Here is a 20,643-nt window from a genome sequence, read left to right as displayed (position 1 = left end):
TGAATTTGGATTACTGGTTAGAAGAGGTGGTTTGAGCAGAAATGGTCTTGTTAGAAAGAGGGGAAGGTTTTTTTATTTTGGGGAAGGGAGAAGAGTAAATGAACTGTTTGGTTCTCAATGGATAGACCACTATATGGATCTCAAAGAATCCTGCTCTTTGGCCTCTGAGAATTAATGTTCTAGTTGGCTACCAGGCACAAATAATCTTCACAGAAATAAAGTCTCAGTCTAGAAAGGGCTTTAGAGTTCATTGAGTCCAAGCATTACTTGAAACTTGCAATCAGAATGCCTGGGAGAAGGGTAATTTTCCTTTCAAATAACTTAATTGTTAAGAGATTTTTTCCCCCTTCTTTGAATTTAAATGTGTTTCTCTGTAACTTCAACCCATTATTCTGTGAGGACAAAAATAGTCAGTACTTCAGGCATTTGAAGACATGATCTTGTCCATCCTAGAGCCTTACCTAGTCCAATCAGGAATCTTTTTTTTTTTCCCCAACTCTTACCTTTGGCCTCAGAATCAATATTGTGTATTGGTTCTAAAGCAAAAGAACATAAAGGCTAGGCAATGGGGGTTAAGCGATTTGCCCAGGGTCACATAGGTAGGAAGTTATACATCTTTTTTTTTTTTTTTGGTTTAAATTAATTTATCATTCCTTTTTTAAAAGTTTGAGTACTGAATTCTCTCCACCTAGTCCCTCCCCCACCCACTGAGAAGGCAATCAACACATCAATTATACATGTGAAATCATGCAAAACATATTTCCATATTAGCCATGTTGCCAAAATGAAGGCAAATAAAAAAAATGTGCTTCAATCTGTACTCAGATTTCATTGATTTTCTCTGGAGGTGGAAGATACTTTTTATCATGAGTCCCTTGAAACTTGAATCTTGAACCTAATTTTGAATCTTTCATTGTCCCAAATATATATATATATATATATTTTTAATAACTCTTACCTTCCATATTAGAATCAATATTGTGAATTGGTTCCAAGGCAGATGAATAGTAAGAGCTAAGTCATCAGTGTTAAGTGACTTGCCCAGGTAGGAAGTAACTGAGGCCAAATTTGAACTCAGGACTTCTTACCTCTAGGCCCACTTTTCAATCCACTGAGACACCTAGGTGATCCTTCCCAAATATATTTTGTTATGTTACCCTATAATTTCATCAGGATTTCAAAGGACGTAAAGCCCCACATCTGATACAGTCTGACAGTGTGATCTGAGCAAGTCATCTTGGTGCTCAAGGCAACTCTTGTTAACAATAAGTGTCAACAAGTATTGGCACTAGAAATTTCTTCATCTTTACATTCTCTATACCCGTATTTGCAAAGCCGTGGCACGGGTGCCGGTGCAGCATGGGGAGGGCTACTCTATTCCTCATCTCAACAGCGCTCAAGGACATTTTTGCATGCCCTGCCCCTCTGTCCAGCTGCCCAAAGGAAACACTTCCTCCTGTCACTGTCTGGGTAAGCAGGCATCTTGAAGTTGCACTTTGGGCATGCGATCTTGAAAACATTCACCAATGTTGTCCCATACCAAAAAAATTATAAGTCTAGTCTTTATCTCCTGTCCTTTATCTCCTATCCACATCTCCTAGATGTGACCCACTATTTCAGTCTTTTGAGATTTCTTTTCATCCTATGGAAGTCAATGCACTTGCTATTCCTAAGAGTGCTTTTTCATAGAGATTACACCAGCAACCACCTTCCCCATATCTTTTAGAACTCTGGGATAAACTTTTTCCAAGTATGATTAAATTCACTGAAGATAGTCAGGTACTCTCTTACCACCTCCTCACTTATCTGTAGTTTGAACTCATATCACTTTTGTCCCATCCTTCTTTTCTGAAGTTCATTTATTTTGGTACAGAAACCAGAAACAAAATAAAAGTTGAGAAGGTCCAACTCTTCCCATGCATCAGATATCACTGTTTTGCCCAGGTCGAGACAGCCTATCCTTTGTTTTGCCTCTTAATAATATTGTTGTCCTTATTGCCAATCTCGTCTCAATCTGATATTAGCCATATAGGTTGTGCCACTCCTTTTATTCATCCCCAGTCACTTATCTTTGCTTCTATCTATGGTTTAAGTTTAAGCCTGTATTTGCCAATGAACCCTTTCTGCAACCAGACTGACCATTCTGGATACTTCTCTTTTTTTTTTTCTTAAATGAAATTATCTGCAATTATGTTACCAGAATTTTGTTTTCAAGAACTTTCCATCTCTTTTGAGATGACTTTCTGTTTAGTGACTCAGGCCATGGGATTCAATCTGTTCTATTGCTGACCATCCCTTTGAGGATGTTTCAGACGGCATCTGGCATTCCTGCTCTTATCATTTACAAATTCTGAAGTGTAATGGCCATTTCCTCTCAAGAAGGTAGAATGGAGAAATGAAAAGAGTGGCAAATCTGGAGTCAGAGGACCTATGTTTGAATCCAAGTTCCAACATCTACTTTACCAATGTAACTTTCTAGGCTACCATGTAACTTTGGGAAAATCATTTAACTTTTTTTGGGCCTCAATTTCTTCACCATATATAGATATGCCAGAGATCACTCTATTCTATCCTGTATGCTTTTCTAACTCTTCAGTGCTGGTAAGATTCTCTCCTACTCTGTAAAGTTTCTGAGGTTTATACCCTCTCTTGTATCCTCTGCAGAGCCCCGAGTCAGTCAGGCACACACTGAAATCTCAATAAAGTCTCAAATAATTTGGAACTGACTGGTCAAATTAGGTCCCTGCAAAATACCAATCACTGTACTGGAATATCCTGGATGAAGGTGACATTAGCGTTTACTGGGGTCAGTTAGACAGGAAAGAGGGTATCAAGTAAACAGTCTTATGCCTGGACTTCAAATTTGAAGGGCAGAGGGAAGATTTGGTAACCCCAAGTCCCAGGCATAGCCAGAATAATGTTAGACCAGATATTTGGGGAATGTGAATGAAAACATCAAGATTTACATCTTGAACATGGTTGGTTCCCAGGGGAGCTACTGCTCCTAAGCAGCTGTAATCTTGGGCTGGAAGGGAAGGGTGGGATCAGGTATTCGGTACTCACTTTGTGATATGCTGGGAATTAAGATGGACAGAAAGGAGAAGAGAGGGGAGATGCTAAATTGCTCTGTATTTGTTGTATCCCTCTATATAAAGTCAAGCAGGCTGGTTAATTAAGAAGAGGAAGGAGTTTGGTTTATTTAGCTGTCGGGAATTTCTTATAACAATAGTCCTTCATAGATGACAGGTAAGCATGGCAGGGCTGGCAGGAGAGGCAGCAGAACACAGTAATTATAGGCATAAACAACACTGTGAGGGAGCAAATCAGTCAACACATGGGTCCTGCCTGCCTGAGTGTGAGAGGTATGTCTAGACCAGAGGCTTAATTCCCTAATCTCCAACCTTCTAAATCCCATCCTAGATAATGCTTGAGATCTTGGCTGGGGCCAAGTCCTATTGACTTGGTTTGGGGTTTAGGTGCCATTATTACAAGCTCTGCTTGGGGGGCTCTTACAGAGTCCCTACCATGGGCAAACAGCTAGGACTAACAAGATAGTAAATTGGCTATGTATCCCAAAGGGCTTCTCAGAGATTGTGTAGAGAAAGGAGTCACTGCTGAGCTGGTGATACAGATAATTGTCAAACTGAATACTATATAGATCATTTACAGAAAAAGGACATTACGGAGCTCTGGGCTGGGATATGGGGTTAGGGGTGGCAATCAGGAATGAGGGGGACTAAGGCTCTGGTCAGGACTGAAGGATAAGAGTTGGATCTAAAGTTATGTTTAAAGCTGAGATTTAAGGCTGGCATCAGAGTTGAGAGATGGGAGCTGCATCTTGGGACACAGGCTACTGGAAAGGATCATTGGGGTCTAAAAAGGTTATCTCCAGAGATCAGAGGGAAACTTGGATCCTATTATACACAATTCCTAATTCTTCTTTATTCTGGGGTCTCCTCTTCCTTGTACCAAGGAAAGGATAGAGTCTTCAAATAACATAGACCAGTGCTTACAAGACTAAGTTAATCATCCTGTCATATTCAGGCTAATGATAACTTTGCTAGGTACCCATAAATAGCAAAATTAAAGAATCTAAGATCTGTGGGACCTTTGAGGTCCATCTAATCCTGAGATCTTAAACTGGGGTCTATGAACTTATTTTCAAGAATATTTTGATATTTTAATATAATTGTATTTATAATCCTATATTTATGTATTTAAATTATTTTTTCTAAGAAGGGGGTCCATCAAAGAAGAACCTCTGATGTAATTCATTCTTAACTACCTACTTAGAGTCAGGGTGACTAAGTTCAAATCTAACCTCAGACACTTACTAGCTAACCTTAGGCAAGTTATTTAGCTTCTGTCTGCCTCAGTTTCCTCAACTATAAGATGGGGACAATGATCCCTAGGATAATCTACCTCACAGCACTGTTGTGAAGATCAAGTGATAAAATTTTAAAAGCATTTATTAGCACAGCATCTGTCACAGAGGAGATGCTTAGTAAATGCTTGTTCCTTTCTACAACATCTCTCTGATTGAAGACGTCCTTTGTGAGGGGGACTCCACTACTTCCTAAAACAGCATATTCTACTTATGAATAGCTCCAGATGTTAGAAAGTTTGTTCTTAGAACAAGCTTAGAACTGTCTATCTACAATTTCCATCCAAGCTGAAAGCTCTGCTTTGTCACCATTTTGGTTAAGGAAAACAAAGAGCAGGCCTCAAAAAGTGTCATGACGCGGAGCATCTGTGTCTCCTTCCCTCTTGCCCCACTGTCTGCACCATGTATTCTTTAAGAAATTCAACATCTTCTGCTCTTAAATACTCACTTGCTATGTGGCTTTCTGGACATAATCATGCTTATTTGTGTCTCTTAAAATATGGACCCCAGAAATTCCCAGTACTCCAGATGTGGCCTAAAGCAAAGTTCAGGTAACTATGGCCTCCCTTGTTTTGGATATGATGCAGTCTAGGATGGTATTTATTTTTTTTTTTGGCTGCCATGCAATGCTCTTGATTTATATCAAGATTTTTGTTTTTTTGTTATGGAACCATTTGGCAGTCTGTTGAAACCTACAGGGCCCTTCTCAGAATAATGTTTTTAAAATACATAAGATGAAATACATAGTATTACAAAAGAAAGCAGCTATATTGAAATAAAAGAAGTAATTTTTTTTCCTCTCCCAAGTTCAGTGACACTCCTCACCTCCAAAATTTAAAGCTAAATATCCCTTTGTATCCACAAAAATCCCATGACTATGTGCCTAGTCATACTTCTCTTATCTCATTTGTAAATGATATTTTTAACCTTTTTAGAAGCTTACTTTCATCCTTAGTAAATTTTACTTTGATTCATACCACAGTTCTGGCCTATTAAGATCTTTTGAGAGCCAAATTCTTGTCATCCAAAGTTGTTTGTAAATTTGATACACATGCCATCTATATCCTCTTCTAGTTTGTTTGTTTATTTATTTTTTTTTTTAAATCCTTACCTTCTGACTTAGAATCAATATTGTATGTTGGTTCCAAGGCATTAGGATAAGTAAGGGCTGGGCAATGAGGGTTAAGTGACTTGCCCAGGATCTCACAGCTAGGAAGCATTTGGGCTTTCCATCTCTAGGCCTGGCTCTCAATTTTCTGAGTTAGCTAGCTACCTTCATTTAGCTGAATTATAATAATAGTGAACAGTACAAGGTCAAGGAAAAATCCCAAGGCCCTACACAAGCATCCTGGTCTGGGCATCTTCCTTTTTGGAGATGGTCTCTCTCACTCAGTTTTTAAATCCACCTAACTGAATTTTTATGTATTTTATTCAGAAGCTTAGAATGAATGACTTTCAAAAGTTTTGCTGAAATCTAACTATACTATATCTATAGCATTCCCTGACCTATGTAGCTATCTTGTCAAAAAAGCAAATGAGGTTTGTCTGTTTTTAACTAAGTCAGTTATCACCATTTTCATTTCAAAGTGTTCTTGATGTTTATAACTCTTTGTAACTTTCTTCCTTTTCATGAAAAATGGGTGAACACTTGACCTCTGATCTTGTAGTACCCTTCTCTCTCTCTCTCTCTCTCTCTCTCTCTCTCTCTCTCTCTCTCTCTCTCTCTCTCTCTCTCTCTCTCTCTCTCTCTCTCTCTCTCTCTCTCTCTCTCTCTCTCTCTCTCTCTTTTTCAACCCTTACCTTCCATCTTAGAATCAATACTGGGTATTGGTTCTAAGGCAGAAGAGTAGTAAGGGCTAGGCAATGGGGGTTACATGACTTGCCCAGGGTTAGGAAGTATATGAGGCCAAATTTGAACCCAGGACCTCCCGTCTCTGGGCCTGACTCTCAATCCACTGAGCCACCCAGTTGCCCTCCCATTTCACTTTTAAAAAATCACCTGCAGCATATTAGCAACCACATGTACTCATTTTCAGCACTCTTATGATGTAGTTGGCAAAGACTTGAAAACTTTGGCCTGTGGAGGGCTGCCAGATGTTGCTTGGCTGTCCTCTCATTGATCCTGGATTTCAACTCTCTGCTAACCACTTTCCCTTATCCTTCCCCATTAAGCCTTATTTTCCTTGGGAGAGAAAAGAATTTTTGTCTTTTCACTAATCCCACCACTATGCAGCAGTCCTATCTAGCCCTCCCTGTGAGCCCTACACTTGACCTCTTTGTTTCATGGTCATCTCACAGGGGTGGGGAAGGGAGGAGAGGGTGGCACTAACACAAACATCTCCATTTAAGGAGAGGAGAAAGCACAGCTATTTCCCAATTGGCTGCAATCCTTTTGGACTTCTGTAGCTTCTCCCCAGCTTTTCAGTTTCCTGCTGTGTATTTTCTTCCTCCATTAGTAAGTTCCTTGAAGGCAAGGTCAGTCTTTCTTTTTCATATTTGAATCCCCCAAACATAAAAGGGGCTCACTGACTGACTGACTTGAGTTCAAGGATACTCAAGAGTTGGAAAGGCTGTTAAGAGATCATCTATTTTAATTTAACAGATGAAGAAACAGGCTCAGAGCTCCTTTAAGCCAACCCTTTTGGGACTTTAGTATTCCTGACTCAAAACAAGAACCATCTTGTTTTTCTGTATGCAGTATTCTTTTTTATATCTCTTAATTCTGAGTTTTTTGATGAGTTTCCTGTGCATCTGATCCCTCGTGGGCTGACTTGTCCTCCCCACTCACCCACCCCCACAAATACAAGGCCAATAGATCCTACTTATCTTCTATCTGAACTCTGCTCTTTTCAAATCTACGTAATGCATGTCAGATTAATTCCTAGCTTTACTTTCTCTGTCATGAATTTGCTGATAGTCAGTGGTCACCTGTCCCCAAGATTGCTGTTGCATCTACTCAGGTAACCAGGTTCTCCTCATTGATCTAAATTAGGTCCAGAAGGGCATGATTTTCTTTTGCTTAGGGAACAATAATCAAATCACTACTGCTATTGCTCCTTGGAAAGGCCAAGATCATTTACCAACCATGAATATAAAAATATACTCATGATCCTTGAGTTCCTTTCCCTGGCCATCACTCCCCATATGAGTTGTCTCCCTTTAGCAGAATGAAAGTTCCTTATGAACAAAGACTTTCTCACTCTCATACTTGTATCTTTGGTACATAGCACCATGCCTGACACAGAGAAAGCACTTGAATGCTTCTATAAGAATGAATTCATCAATAAAGCAGGCCACAAATCTATGAGTTACTGCACTTTGGGTGAGCAAAAATCTGGAGAGCTGAAATCTCTCATCAATATAGTAGCATATTTCTGTGCCAGGTTTCTGACATTACCTAACTTATCATCTATATTCCTGACAAAATATTACTTGTTTCTACTTCTGTTCCTCATCAAATGTTCTCATGGTATTTCTTTTCTTAGCTTCTTAAATGTTTAACTTAAAAAATTTTAATTTAAAATGTGTTTTCCACATATGTTTTATAGAGTATACAGATATATATATAAATATTTTTATATATGGAGTATAGCTATGTCTAGCTATATAATATATACTCCACCTCTTTAATCTACTGTTCTTCTTTTCACATTTACATAGCACCTTAAAATTTGCAAAGTCTTGAATATCTAGCATTTATAATGCATTTTACATTTATAGAAATTGAATTTGTAGAAAACTTAATATTCATATATAATTTATATTTAAAATTTACAAAGTGAATTATGTATGTTAATTCATTTGATCTTCACAACAACCCTATGAGATAGGTGCTACTATTTGTTCTCATTTTACAGATGAACAAATGGAGACAAATGAAGGTTAAGTGACTTACCCAAGGTTAAACAATTAGTATCTCTGAACATTTACTCAACATTCAAATTCAGGTCTTCTTGACTCCAAGTCCTATACTCTATCTATTTTGCCATCTAGCTGTCATTTTGATTTGAGCCTCATACTAGCCCAGTGAAGTATTACAGCTACTATTATCCCAACTTTACATTCCAATCACAAGTCTCATTTTACCAAGAATTTACTTTACTAAGAAATAACAATTAGGTTGAATTTGCCTCCTTCTATTATGATACTTAGTTCACTCTGGCATATTACATACATTTTTCTGCATTTATATGTATATATCTGAGGTTTTGAGTTTTATTACTGGCTTTCCTCTTAGTTTCTCTTGTGAATTAATGAATTTTGGTACTGCTGTTCTCTATGGGAGAGGACAGAACTATGTGGGCAGTTTTCTTTATCCCTCTTTCTTTACAGATTAAAGCCTTCTTTAAAAGTCTTTGGACAAATATGTTTTTCTGGCCCTTGTTAGGAAAACTCCATTCCTTGCCATAAAAGCTTCTCATTTTTCTATTTCGAGCTTTGAGTGATGGTCTAGAAATCCAAATTTTAATTCTCAGACAAATTCTTTTTAGCTAGCTGTTTATTTCCCAGATTGACCTATTTCTTTCAAAGTTCTAATCTCCAATTAAGTAGTAATGATGAAATCATCACCTGTAGTGATGCTTTTCATATCCTTTCTACAGGGGTCATTTGGCTCTTCATGAATCACCAGTCATAAATTTGAAAAGTTTCTGGAAGATCTCCATCATGTGCAGTCTAACAAAGAACTACCTCAGGTTCTCTTAAGTGGAAGTTACCCACTACTCTTCCTCTTCCTTTCTTCTTCTGATGAAAGAATGCCTTATCTCTCATCTGGAAGCACCTATGGATCCTCAGTGCCCTCTAGAGATGGTGTAGCTTTCCATGTTTCTGAGGAAGAGCTCTGCGCCAACTGCACAATTCTTAACATTTGGTTGTCCTTTCCCTTTTCTGTCACATTGCTCTCCACTGCAATCTTCTGCCAGAAGCAAGAGTTCTTCTCTACTGCTTTAGACACTTTGTATTCTTTGCTTCTGACTTAAAGGCTTTCTTCTTTTCTTTTGGGGAAAACTTAATTCTCTTGAATAACTTAAGAGAGCAGAAATGTCTTCTTTTAAAAAAATAATTACCTTCCATCTCAAAATAAATACTGTGTATTGGTTCCAAGACACAAGAATAGTAAGGCCTAAGCAATGGGAATTAAATGACTTGCCCAGGGTCACATAGGAAGTACCTGAGGACATTTTTGAACCATGGACCCAGTCTCTAGTCCTGGCTCTCAATCCACTAAGCCACCTAGCTACTCCCAAAATGCATTTTTTCTAAACTTTTCCACTTGACTTTCTCTTCAAGAATGGAAATCAATTTGTACTTTGCACATACATAGGCATTATTAGATCGTATTAGCAGAAACACAAACTTTTTATAAGTCCTGGAAAAAAATGTTCCTTGTCCTCCATACTTGTTAGCAAGCCCTCTCACTGTGAAACATGAGACAACTCAGAGCTTGAAGAGTGAAATCCACTCGGCTCCGTTTATGTTGTCACTGGTCTTTCTCTGTCACCAGACACTCTGGCCCCACTTGGTCAAGGGAGCAAGCCTTAATTTATTTAGCAGACAGAAGCCGACAAAACACAAACAGCCAAAACTCAAGGGCATGAAAAAAAATTCAATTATTGAATGAGATCTATTCACCTTGTTTCACTGGAACTTTACCTCTAATGCTGCCAGATGCTAAACACTTTGGCTTCACCAAAAGGGTGAAGCTTAATTTATTTAGCAAACATAAGTACCTGAGACAAAATTCAACAATTTCATAATTATCTACATACCTTGCTTCACTTCCCTGGTAAGCTCCCTGAGAGCAGGGACTGTTTCTTTTTGTCCTGTATCCACAGTGCCTGGCACAGAATAGGCACTTAGTGCTTCCTGATTGGCTGATCAAATTTCACCTTCATTCTAATTCCTGGGTGCAAAGTCCTAACACTGCAGCCCACACTCTTTTACCTTCTCACTCACTCTTCCTATGGAGTCTCTCATTTTAAGAGTCTGCCCATAAAAGCAGGGTCATGGATTATTCTACTCTTGGGCATTGTAGGATTTGCTTCCTGGAAGTTGCCCTCTAGGCTGGTGGATGTATGCCACAATAATGATAAGGGCATTGAATATGGAATCAGAGGTCCTGGGTTTGAATCCTGACTCTTAACACTTACTTGGTGTGGGACCCTGAATGAGTTACTGTTTCCTAATCTATAAAATGAGAGGTTTGGGCTTGATGTTTTTAAAGTTCTATCCAGCTCTAAAACCTACCCTCAAGGATTAGATGATCTCCACCTGTTATTGGGAAGTAAGATATTCACTAAAAAGAACACCGGAGTTAGAGTCAGCATATCTGGGCTCTGTTAATCCCTATCTGTGTGATCACTACCAATTTGGGTCTGTTTCCTTAACTATAAAAGTGGGTGATAATAGTTGCATTCTCTATCTCATAAGATTATTGCAAGAAAAGTTTTTTATAAACTTTAAAGTACTTTTTATGAATGAGTTATTAGTAATATTCTTTGATTCTAAGTATTATGGACTATATAAACTAGTATATAGGAGAGGCCTTATAACCTGTCAAATGCAACTTCCTGCTGCTATCCCAGTCCTGTGCACTAACCCTCAGGAGTCTTCATTCTCTACATAGAGGTGTTCTTAAAAGCAGACAGTAGGAGCTTAATAGTCTCAGGAGAGATTGATTCATTCAAGAAGTCTGTGATTCTTTATTGCTGGAGCAGACAGATTATACTCATGTTGGTGAAGTTGTGGCATGGGTGCCCAGGTGGCATGAAGGGAACTGCTCCATTCCCCCTCTCCATGTCCAACAACCCAATGTGAGCACTTCTTCCCTTTTTTGTCTGGGATAATGAGGGGGGCTTCCAGGCAGCTTGAAGGTGCAGTTTGGGCTCATGATCTCTAAAAAGTTCCCCAATGCTGGCCTAGACTAATTTGGAGAGGGCAGTTTTTAGTTCAATAGATCAACAGATGATTTTCACCATTAGAGCTGCTCCACAACAGAACAAGCTATTGTTGAGAGGAGGAAGAAAATTAGTTGCTCATAACTATGAACATTGGATGACCACTTCTCAGAGATGCTATAAAAGGAAAGGGAATGTGAATTGGGGGAGGGGAGGGAAGGCAAGAGAAAAGAATAAATATGTATACAAGTTCCTTCTATATGTCAGGCACTGTACTAAGTATTACTACAAACATGATCACACCTGATCCTCAAAACAACACTACAAGGTGGGTGCTATTATTATCCTTGTTTTACCACTGAGGAAATTGAGGCAAATGTGTTAAATGACTTGTCTGAGGTCACACAGCTAGTAAGAGTCTAAGAGATTAGATTTGAACTCAGGTCTTCTCGCCTCCTGGCCCAAAATACTATTAGGCCAACTAGATTCCTTGGGAAAAAGCTCTTAAAAAGTCCCTTGTAGCTTCTTCCAGTTCTGAGATTCTGTGGTTTTAGGAATCCTTTGGAGCACATACACATCCTATTTTGGCAAAGGGTTCCCATTCTCAGCTGAGTCAGAGAGCCTGATTTAGTACCTCATTTTGCCTGAGGTGGGGATACATGCCAGACCTCTGTGTGTCCTTGAATAAGTCACCATCCCTCTATGTTATATAAGGGTATAGGAATTCGATGGTCTCTAAAGTCACATGTCCAAAGTCTAAAAATACTGTCAATCATAGAATCATTTACTGTGAGAACTTGAAGAGATTTTAGGAACCACAGAATCCAATCCCTTCATTTGAATGTGGAAGGAACTAAGGTCCAGAGAGAGGAAGGAACTTGCAAAGGAAAACTTTAATTCAGTAAGCCCAACACTCTTTCTTCTATATCAGATGATGAGTCTGTCTCTCATGCCACCTCCAAAATACAGCTTTTATGTCTGTGGTAGATATGGTAAACTTAAATGGGAGAGGGATGCTCAAGCAGAGAAACTGAGGAGTAGAATAGCTGAGGACTTCCCATAGGTTGTAAGGGTTGGAGCACCTAGTCATACTCTATTTTTTACCTTTTTCTAAATAAAAAAATCCTTCTTAAAAATACTTATTTTCCCCCCAATTACCTGGAAATTATTTTTAACATTAAAAAAAATTCTAAGTTCCTAAATTCTCTCCCACCCTCCATTTCTATTCCTTCCCACCCTCCCTGAGATGCTAAGCAATCTGAGATAGATTTTACATGTGCAATCATGTAAAACATTTTTTCACATTAGTCATTTTGTAGAAGAGTTCTCAAACAAAACAAAAAAAGAAGGAAGAAAGGGAAATATACTATGGTTTAGTTTGCATTTAGACTCCATTAGTTCTTTCTCTGGAACACACTCTTACTTTCTAAAGTTCCTATATCTCTAAGTCTCAGCCTACAATCAGATTAAGTAACATCTCTCATTTTGAGTTTCTCAGGTTCTAATGTTATGTAGGGTGCTCGCTAAACTTTACATTTATTAACTACCGATGGCCGAGCTTATTGAGTTTAGCATGCCTGGGGAGACAGACCCGGAACATGAGAGAATCCCTCCCCTCAAGGAGCAGACGAACTTGTGATATACTAGTACCACATACACAAATAAGTATTATATAAAGAAGTTATGTGATAGGCCCAGGAAAGTCAGGCATAGTTTTATAGCAGAAGGCAGGGGTTGGGGGAAGTGGTGTGTTTACTCTATATGTGTGTTTGTTTAGATAAGTGGGATTGTGAACAGCTATATCCCTTGGAAGACAATTTATACTCACGAACTCCCCTTGTCACCATTACACCTCATAGCTGTGTAATTCTAGAAAACTGAGATTTTGCTTTGTAATGAGTAAAACTTCTTTCTAGGCCTTGAATCATCCAAATAAAACTAAAAATCCCAAGGGTATATAGCAGGCCCCAGTATGAAATGATTTTGTGAAGCAAAAAACAAGATACGCTGTTTTCACCCCAAGACTTGTTCTTCAGGAGGTCACAATTCAAGGGAAACTCCTCAATGATTGAGAACAACCACAATTCAAGACATAGCATAGCATATCTTATTGTATGTTCCTGGGACCAGGGTATGGATGACCAACCATCCTGTTTGTCAGTTACCTTTTCTCCCATGGGGCAGTAGCCTTTGAGGAAGTCCACACAGACCTCTGCCTTCTTTGACACATACACATGGCTGTATGGGCAGTTGCTATTATTGCAGATCCCTTTTAGGAAGTAGGAACACACAGGCATCTGTAAAAAGAAAGAGCAGGCGGGATGATAGGATAGTGGGAACTTTTTCTAATCCCACACATAGTGACATATACAATCACAGAGACCTACAGAGCCATACATACATTCATGAAAAGAGACACATTCAGAGTTACACACAAAAAGACAGACATTCCCATAAGATGCATACATCTTACTTTCAGAGATATGCATTTGGAGAGAAACACATTTACTCTTACAGAAATATATGTGTGGAAACACACATGTATAACTGTGGTGGAGACAAGAAAGGAGAAAGACACTGCCCCCTGCTCTGGTATAGACTCATCTGGAGTAATGTCTAATTCTTGGTGATATATTCTAGGATTGATATAAATGAACTAAAGCATATTATGAAAAAGATGACCAGAAGATGATCTAGAAGAAAGGACTAGAGACCAAAGATGAATTAAAAGAAATGAAAATGTTTAACTTAGAAGAAGAAAAGATTTAGGGAAGACTTACTTCATTGTTGCTGTTGTCTAAAAACCCTTACATTGTCCTAGAATCAGTACTAAGTATTGGTTCCAAGGCAGATGAGTGGTAAGGGCCAGGCAAATGGGGTTGAGTGACTTTTCCAAGGTCAAATAGCTAGGAAGTGTCTGAGGGAAGATCTGAACCTGTTTCCAAGATCTGACTCTCCATCCACTGAGTTACCCACCCAGCTGCCCCTAGAATTCTTTATTTTTATCTTCAAGTATCTACTGTACTGTCATGAGGTACTATAGGAAGACTTGTTCTCTTTTGCTCTAGAGGGTAAAATTAAAGGATAATGGAGAAAAATTATCAGGAGGAAGGAAGATGATGGGAAAGGGGGACAGAATTTAGTTCTACATCAGGAAGGTCAAACTAACTATCAGAGCTATTCTCAAAATGAAATGAACTGCCTTGGAAGATAATGAGCTCTCCATTCCTGAAAGTATTCCACATTGAGTTAGGTGACCCTTTTTGGTATAAGTATCTGGATTTATGGACTTATGTTTTAGGGAGGGATCAGATGAGATTATTTCTAAAGTCCCTTAAGGCTCTGGGAGTCTATAATTCTATGGTCCTCAGCCATCCTCACTAGGCTTATAATCTAACTAAAGAGGCAAGATTCACAAACAAAACAACTGGAAAACATTGACTTTGTGACAAGCCACCCAATGTCCCTGAGTCTGAATGTCCTCATCTTTCAAATGAAAAGCTCCGATTAGATGAACTTTAAGGTATCTTTCAACTCTAACTCCTATCACCTTGGTTCCAACTATGGTGAAAAGTAGTAAGTAGAATGTGATTTTGAGAGAAAACCTCCTCTTGGGCACAACTATCAGTTCACAGAAAAGGAAGGACTTCAGAGAGGCCTAAAAGAAAAGAGGGACAAAATCTGGAGAGAAAAATTAGGAATTAGGCAGGAATGAGCATTCTCTGTCTCTTTCTGTCAGGACAGGTTAGAGGATCTATGTATGATAATCTCTTAATGTAGTATGAGAAGTATTAGGATAAGAGCTAGGGATAAAAGAAAAGCAAAAAAAAAATAGTGAAAATATCCCAAGACCATGAATTAGGAAGTCTCAGTTCTTGTTCTGATTCAGCCACCAAACTGGCTCCATAACAGAGGGTCAATCACTTCTCCCACGGTTCTGGGTTTTAGTTTTCCTACACTGTGAAGTTGGAAGGTTGTATGCTAAGGTTCCTCTTAGTGTCGATCTTACATGCCATAAGGTCTCTTTCATTTCTGATGTTTGAGAAATCTTTCCTAGCTCTGACATTCTATTATCAAAGGTCTAAAGCCCCTTTCAATGTTTTCATTTTATAATCTGTCATAATGTTCAAGACCACTAGATGGTGCAATGGACCTGGTGACAAGGAAATCTGAGTTCAAATTCTGCCCCAGACACTAGCTGTGTGACTCTGGTCAAGTGATTTATTCTTAGCCTCAGTCTTTCCATCTGCAAAATGAAGATTAATAACAGCATCTATCTCACAGGGTTGTTTTAAGAATCAAATGAGATAACATATAAAGTGCTTTGCCATCCTTAACATGATATATAAATGCCTCTGTTCAGTTGTTTCAGTCATGTCTGACTCCTTGTGACCCCTGTTTGTTGTTTTCTTGGCAAAGATACTGGAGTAGTTTAGCATTTCCTTCTCCAGTTCATTTTGCTGATGAGGAAACTGAGGCAAAAAAAAGTTAAGAGACTTGCCCAAGGCCACCCAGCAGCTAAACCAGAAGCTAATAAGTATCTGAGGTTAGATTTGAACTTAGGAAGAAGAGTCTTCCTGCTTGCAGGCCTGGCACTCTGTCTACTTTACCACCTAACTAGTAGTAATAAAAGCTACTATTATTACTTCTGTCATGCCTGTGTAGGTTTTGAGGTTCCAGCTCTAACATTCATTTAGCTTAATGAAGAGAAGAAATGGAGACAAATTTAGAGAGTAAGAATAGGGACAGATTATAATGGGCCTGGAGTGCTAGGTAGAGACTTTTAGACTTGAATATGCAATGGGGAAGCACTAAAAGGGTTTAGCAGGAATGCGGCGGTAGAATGTTCAGAACTGTTTTAAGAAGAAGGCTCTGGAAGAATGTGCAAAATGGCCTGGAAGGGGACAAACTGGCAGCCCAGAGGTGGGTTAAGAGCCTATTGCAATAGTATAAATATGAGTGGTGGCTAAGGGAGTAAAAAGGATAGATGAAAGGATATTTTGAAGGAAGATCATTGAGGCTAGGTGAGTGATTAGTTACAGAGGATAAAGGAGGGAGTCAATCATGACTGAGAATCCTAGCCTGAGAGAATAAGATATTGACAGAAATGCTACAGCTGGTTAAGGGAGCCACAGAGAGGGTTCTGGGAGGTGACGGCTAAAGTCATGTGTATGGACCTCTGAGGCAGAACACACACAGAGAAAAGAATAGAAGAACAGTTTTGGTGGAGGTCAGTAGTGAGGGAACATGTGGAAGCATCATCCTAGAATAAGTGGCATGAAATAACTTGAAATGGAGGAGGGAGAACATTTTATGAATCCTTTCAATGTTCAATGGATTACTGGGAAACTCAAGATGTTGTAGTCTGGCCCTGATTGCATCTGCCCCATTATCCTTCTTATTCAGGCAATCATTCATTCATTCAACAAAATCGGATCCTAGGCTCATTTTGAGGAATACAAAAATTAACATAAAACAGAATCTACTCTCAAGAAGCTTACAGACTAAAGTTACGCTTTTAAAGTATTAGGAGATGTGTGACCAGGAGGGGGGGGGGGGGAAGAGGCAAGAAAAGATTCATGACAGTAATATCTGTTTTGAGCTTTGAAGGATGGGAGGGATTTTAAGAAATGAGGGTAGGGAGTCAATTCCAGGAACAGTGGCTGGTCTGAGCAAAGTCATGAAGACAGGGGTAAGCAGGATAATAATGGGACACAAAATGGTTATGCAGTTTGTCTGGAACACAAAACTCATCAAAAGTTCTAACATAAGACTGGAAAACTGGAGCTAGACTAGGATGCCAGATTGCTGGGAGCAAGGATAGGTGGGAAGTATAGGAGCAGGGATGAAGAATAGTATTTAAGGGTCAGGGCTTTTCATTGGGAAAAGTTCTGCTGTTCTGGTTGAAGAGTTATGGTGTGGCTGGGGAATATTTCCAGGTACTACCACTAATTAAAAGAAAAATGGAAGGACTGCTTACCCACCATCACCATGGCCACACTGGACACTATCCACTCTCTCCTTTAGCCAGCTAATACAATTAAAAATAAATTACTAGTTTGCTGTGAGATTTCTTACATTTCATTCAAGTTATCACTCACCACATACTAACCTAAAAACCTGACTGGTCAGTCATGAATGCCATGACCTGGGCAGGAAGCGAGGCTGACTTGCTGCTTGAGTGGCTGCTCTATGGGGCACAGAGATATTTTTCTGTTCTGTTCTTACATTTGTCACTGATAGGAAAAAAGGGGACCTAACTTCTTGAACTAGAGTCTAGAGCAAGACTCTCCACCTGGATATAGTCATGATCTCCAAGGAACTTCCTTATCACAGGTAACCACAAGATTTTCAAGTCTGCTGTTGGCTGGAAGTCAGATCTAGATGGTTTCATTTGCAGACCTGACTGGTAGGTGAGAGCTATTGAGGTTGAAAGAATAAGGGAATGAACCAGAATTCTGAAAGAGACAATGACACTATGTGAGAGAAAAAAAGAGAGGACAACAAAAAAAGAAAAGCCAGTAAAAATGTTTGAGAGAGAACCTGAGACACAAGGAAGTCAGATAAAGAGTAACATGACGAAGAGATAAAAAGAAGATATGAAGAAGTAAGGCAGCAAGAAAAGGAGAAACCCAAATGCAAGTATGAGACAGACAGAAAGCAAGATCAGGACCTATAAAGTGAGAGAGCAAGCAAGCAAGAGAGAAGTATGAGAGAGCAAGCAATCAAATGAGGAGCATGAAAATAAGAAAAACAAGAGCATGAGCAACAGCATGAGACAGTTAGCAAATGAGATGGGATCCAGAGGATAAAGTGAGAGAGCGAGCAAGAGGGGTCAAGAAGGAAGCCAGTGCAGACAGGGAGTTCAGGGTCAAAAAATGAAGAGAAACATAGGAGGAACTAGCAAGAGGATGGGAGACAGGCAGCAGTAGGAAGAGCTGGGGATGGAGGAGAAAAGTGAGCATAAGCAAGACAAGAGAGAGAAGGGAGGTGTGTGGGGATGGAGGAATAAGGCAGTAGTGAATAAACCAGCATAGGAGACATGTACACAGATGGGGGAAAAAAGCAGGAGGAGGGAAGGAAGGAAGCACAAAGAAACAAAGGGTGATTTAAAATACAAGAGTTTATTTTTAATTGTCTCTTAACTGCAGCCATTGAGAGAGAGGCCAGGAGTTGGGGGCTTCCATGGTGGGGTTGGTGGTGGTATGACCGTAAACAATTCCCTTAATGTAGTTTTTGATATAGAGCCCAAATTAGCTCTAATAAAAAGGGATAATAAAGGCAACTCTTATACCAAACTAAACTCCTCCTAGCTGTCAAGCAGGGGCCATTATCAAGAGGAAACTGCATTCTCATTTCAATTAACCTTGTTTGCACCCCACCACGTCCACACAAATAACAATAACATTAATTCAGGGCACTGGTGCGGGGCGGCCATATTAGACAGCTTGGAATATGCAGAGGCTCGGAAGCCTCGAGCTAATGAACCCGAAACTCGACGTGAATTTCCAAATTGCTCACAACAGAGTTTCCGAGCTCTATTAGGGAGAAAAATGCTGATTCTTTTCAAGTTCCTCAAGGGGAAAAGCTGTTGCCGCAGCAGTGGCAGCGGCAGGAGCACCAGCATGCCTCTGCCCAAGCCCTAGTCTCATGATAGCCTGACTGGCAAGTTCATCCATTCACATTGACCACCCCCACTCCCACTCCAATCATCACAGGGTGCACAGCAGGCCCAGCTCCTCCAAGTTGATCTCAATAGAGCGCAAAAATGAATGTCCAACTCTAGTCAGCGTCAGAATGTGTCTGAAGGGAAGGGGAAGAGTCACCAAGTACCTAGTCTGTGTGTGTATAGGGCAGGAAAGGCCCATCTGCTATCAATTACTTCTAAGGCTAGACAATCCAGATCCTATGTGGTACTGACAGTCAGGTCTGGGTTTGAATCCCAAATGGTCATGAAATGTGGTCAAGTACTTTTAACAATCTTGTTCTCAATCAAAAACAATTTTTTAAAAGTGGTATATTGTCCAGAATGAGAAAGATCATAGATTGGAAGAGATGGAGGAGACCTTATAAATCAGCTGTTGAATCCAAGAGGTAGTATGTCATAAGGTGGTCAGCTGGATGTAGAACTTAGTGGGAATTTTCATTCTAGACAATGATAGTAATAGTTGATATTTATGTCATACTTATTCCGTTGTCCTCTGCCTTGCTCAGATCACATCTGAAGTACTATGTTCAATTCTTGATATTACATTTTGGCTAGTCAACAATACTCACAGTCTAATGGGGGTCATGTTGGTAATAATTGTCTTAAGCACTTGAAGAGAAAGAACTAAAATGATATTTCTAGGTTGGAGTAAATGTGTCTGATTAGCTGACCAGACCCAGCCAAGTTTGGAAGACTCTACCATAGGTCAGCAAAAATGGCCCACTTAACATTTGGGATGGAGATGTCTCAAAAAAAAAATTTTTTTTTTCTGTGTGTATTTTGCCCTTAGGGTATGATCCCCACCTATCTCAGTAAGCAGGTCAGGGTCAGGTTGAGTAAAGCTGACCAATTTTAGGGGACCTTTTTTAGCCCCTTTCTAGAGGGGTACCTAAGAGGTACACAGGGCCATCAGGGGCTGCCAAATCTCATTGCTGCTTCAATCCAATGAGAAGATGACTCTGTATCTTGGGCCACCTATGGGCAGGGTTGTGACCACAGTTTCCAGTGTGGCTGCACCTGATGCTTCACCACTTGCCTATTGCCACAGGACTTCAAGATAGGAGCAACATCATAAAACTAATAAGATAGTAAAATGCAAAATATATGGGCAATGTCTTTTAACTCCTGAATACACTGGATTTAAGTGAGGTAGAGTTGCATAAAGTTAACAGCTTCATTCCTTTTTCTAGAGTCATCAGAGTCCAGTGGCAAGACAAAATTAAGATGAATGTTGATGTTTTGGGATGAAGTGGATGTTTGACTAAGCTCTAGGTGGTCCACAGTACCTACTTCACCTGCCTTCATGGCTCATTGGAACAAATTGTTCTTATTGTCCCATCTTGCTAGGGAAGACAAAAAGCAAACAACTTATTTATATACAAGATGTACACAGTAGAATTGGGAGGTGATTTCAGAAGGAAGGTGATAGCATTACTGAGGCCTGGAAAAGGCCATTTACAGAAGGTAGAATATGAGCTAAGTCTTTAAGGAAGTCAGGAGGTAAAGGGGAAGAGGGAAGAAAGCCTTTCAGGTACAGGGGAACAGCCAGTGCAAAGGCAAAGGGCAAGTGTGACATGTATAAGGAACAAGCAGTTGTAGCTAAATCACAGAATATATGGAGGAAAGTAAAGTGTAAGAAAGTTAAAAGAAGGCCC

The 20,643-nt window shown here is 39.6% G+C and overlaps 1 protein-coding gene across 4 annotated transcripts in view; it reads right to left on the bottom strand.

The window, feature by feature from the left end:
* The window catches only part of ZC3H3 (zinc finger CCCH-type containing 3), a 517,748-nt gene that overhangs the window by 68,591 nt on the left and 428,514 nt on the right, over positions 1 to 20,643 (bottom strand). For all 4 annotated transcript variants that reach the window (XM_016432074.1, XM_016432075.1, XM_016432076.2 and 1 more), the window contains exon 9: positions 13,446 to 13,577. In XM_016432074.1, coding sequence (XP_016287560.1) covers positions 13,446 to 13,577 — 132 coding nt within the window. The remainder of the gene's footprint in view (positions 1 to 13,445; positions 13,578 to 20,643) is intronic.

The sequence above is a fragment of the Monodelphis domestica genome, chromosome 3, assembly GCF_027887165.1.
Source record: "Monodelphis domestica isolate mMonDom1 chromosome 3, mMonDom1.pri, whole genome shotgun sequence".
Lineage (NCBI taxonomy): Eukaryota > Metazoa > Chordata > Mammalia > Didelphimorphia > Didelphidae > Monodelphis > Monodelphis domestica.
Note: the sequence above shows the minus strand (reverse complement) of the source record. Positions and strands in the feature narration are given on the sequence as shown.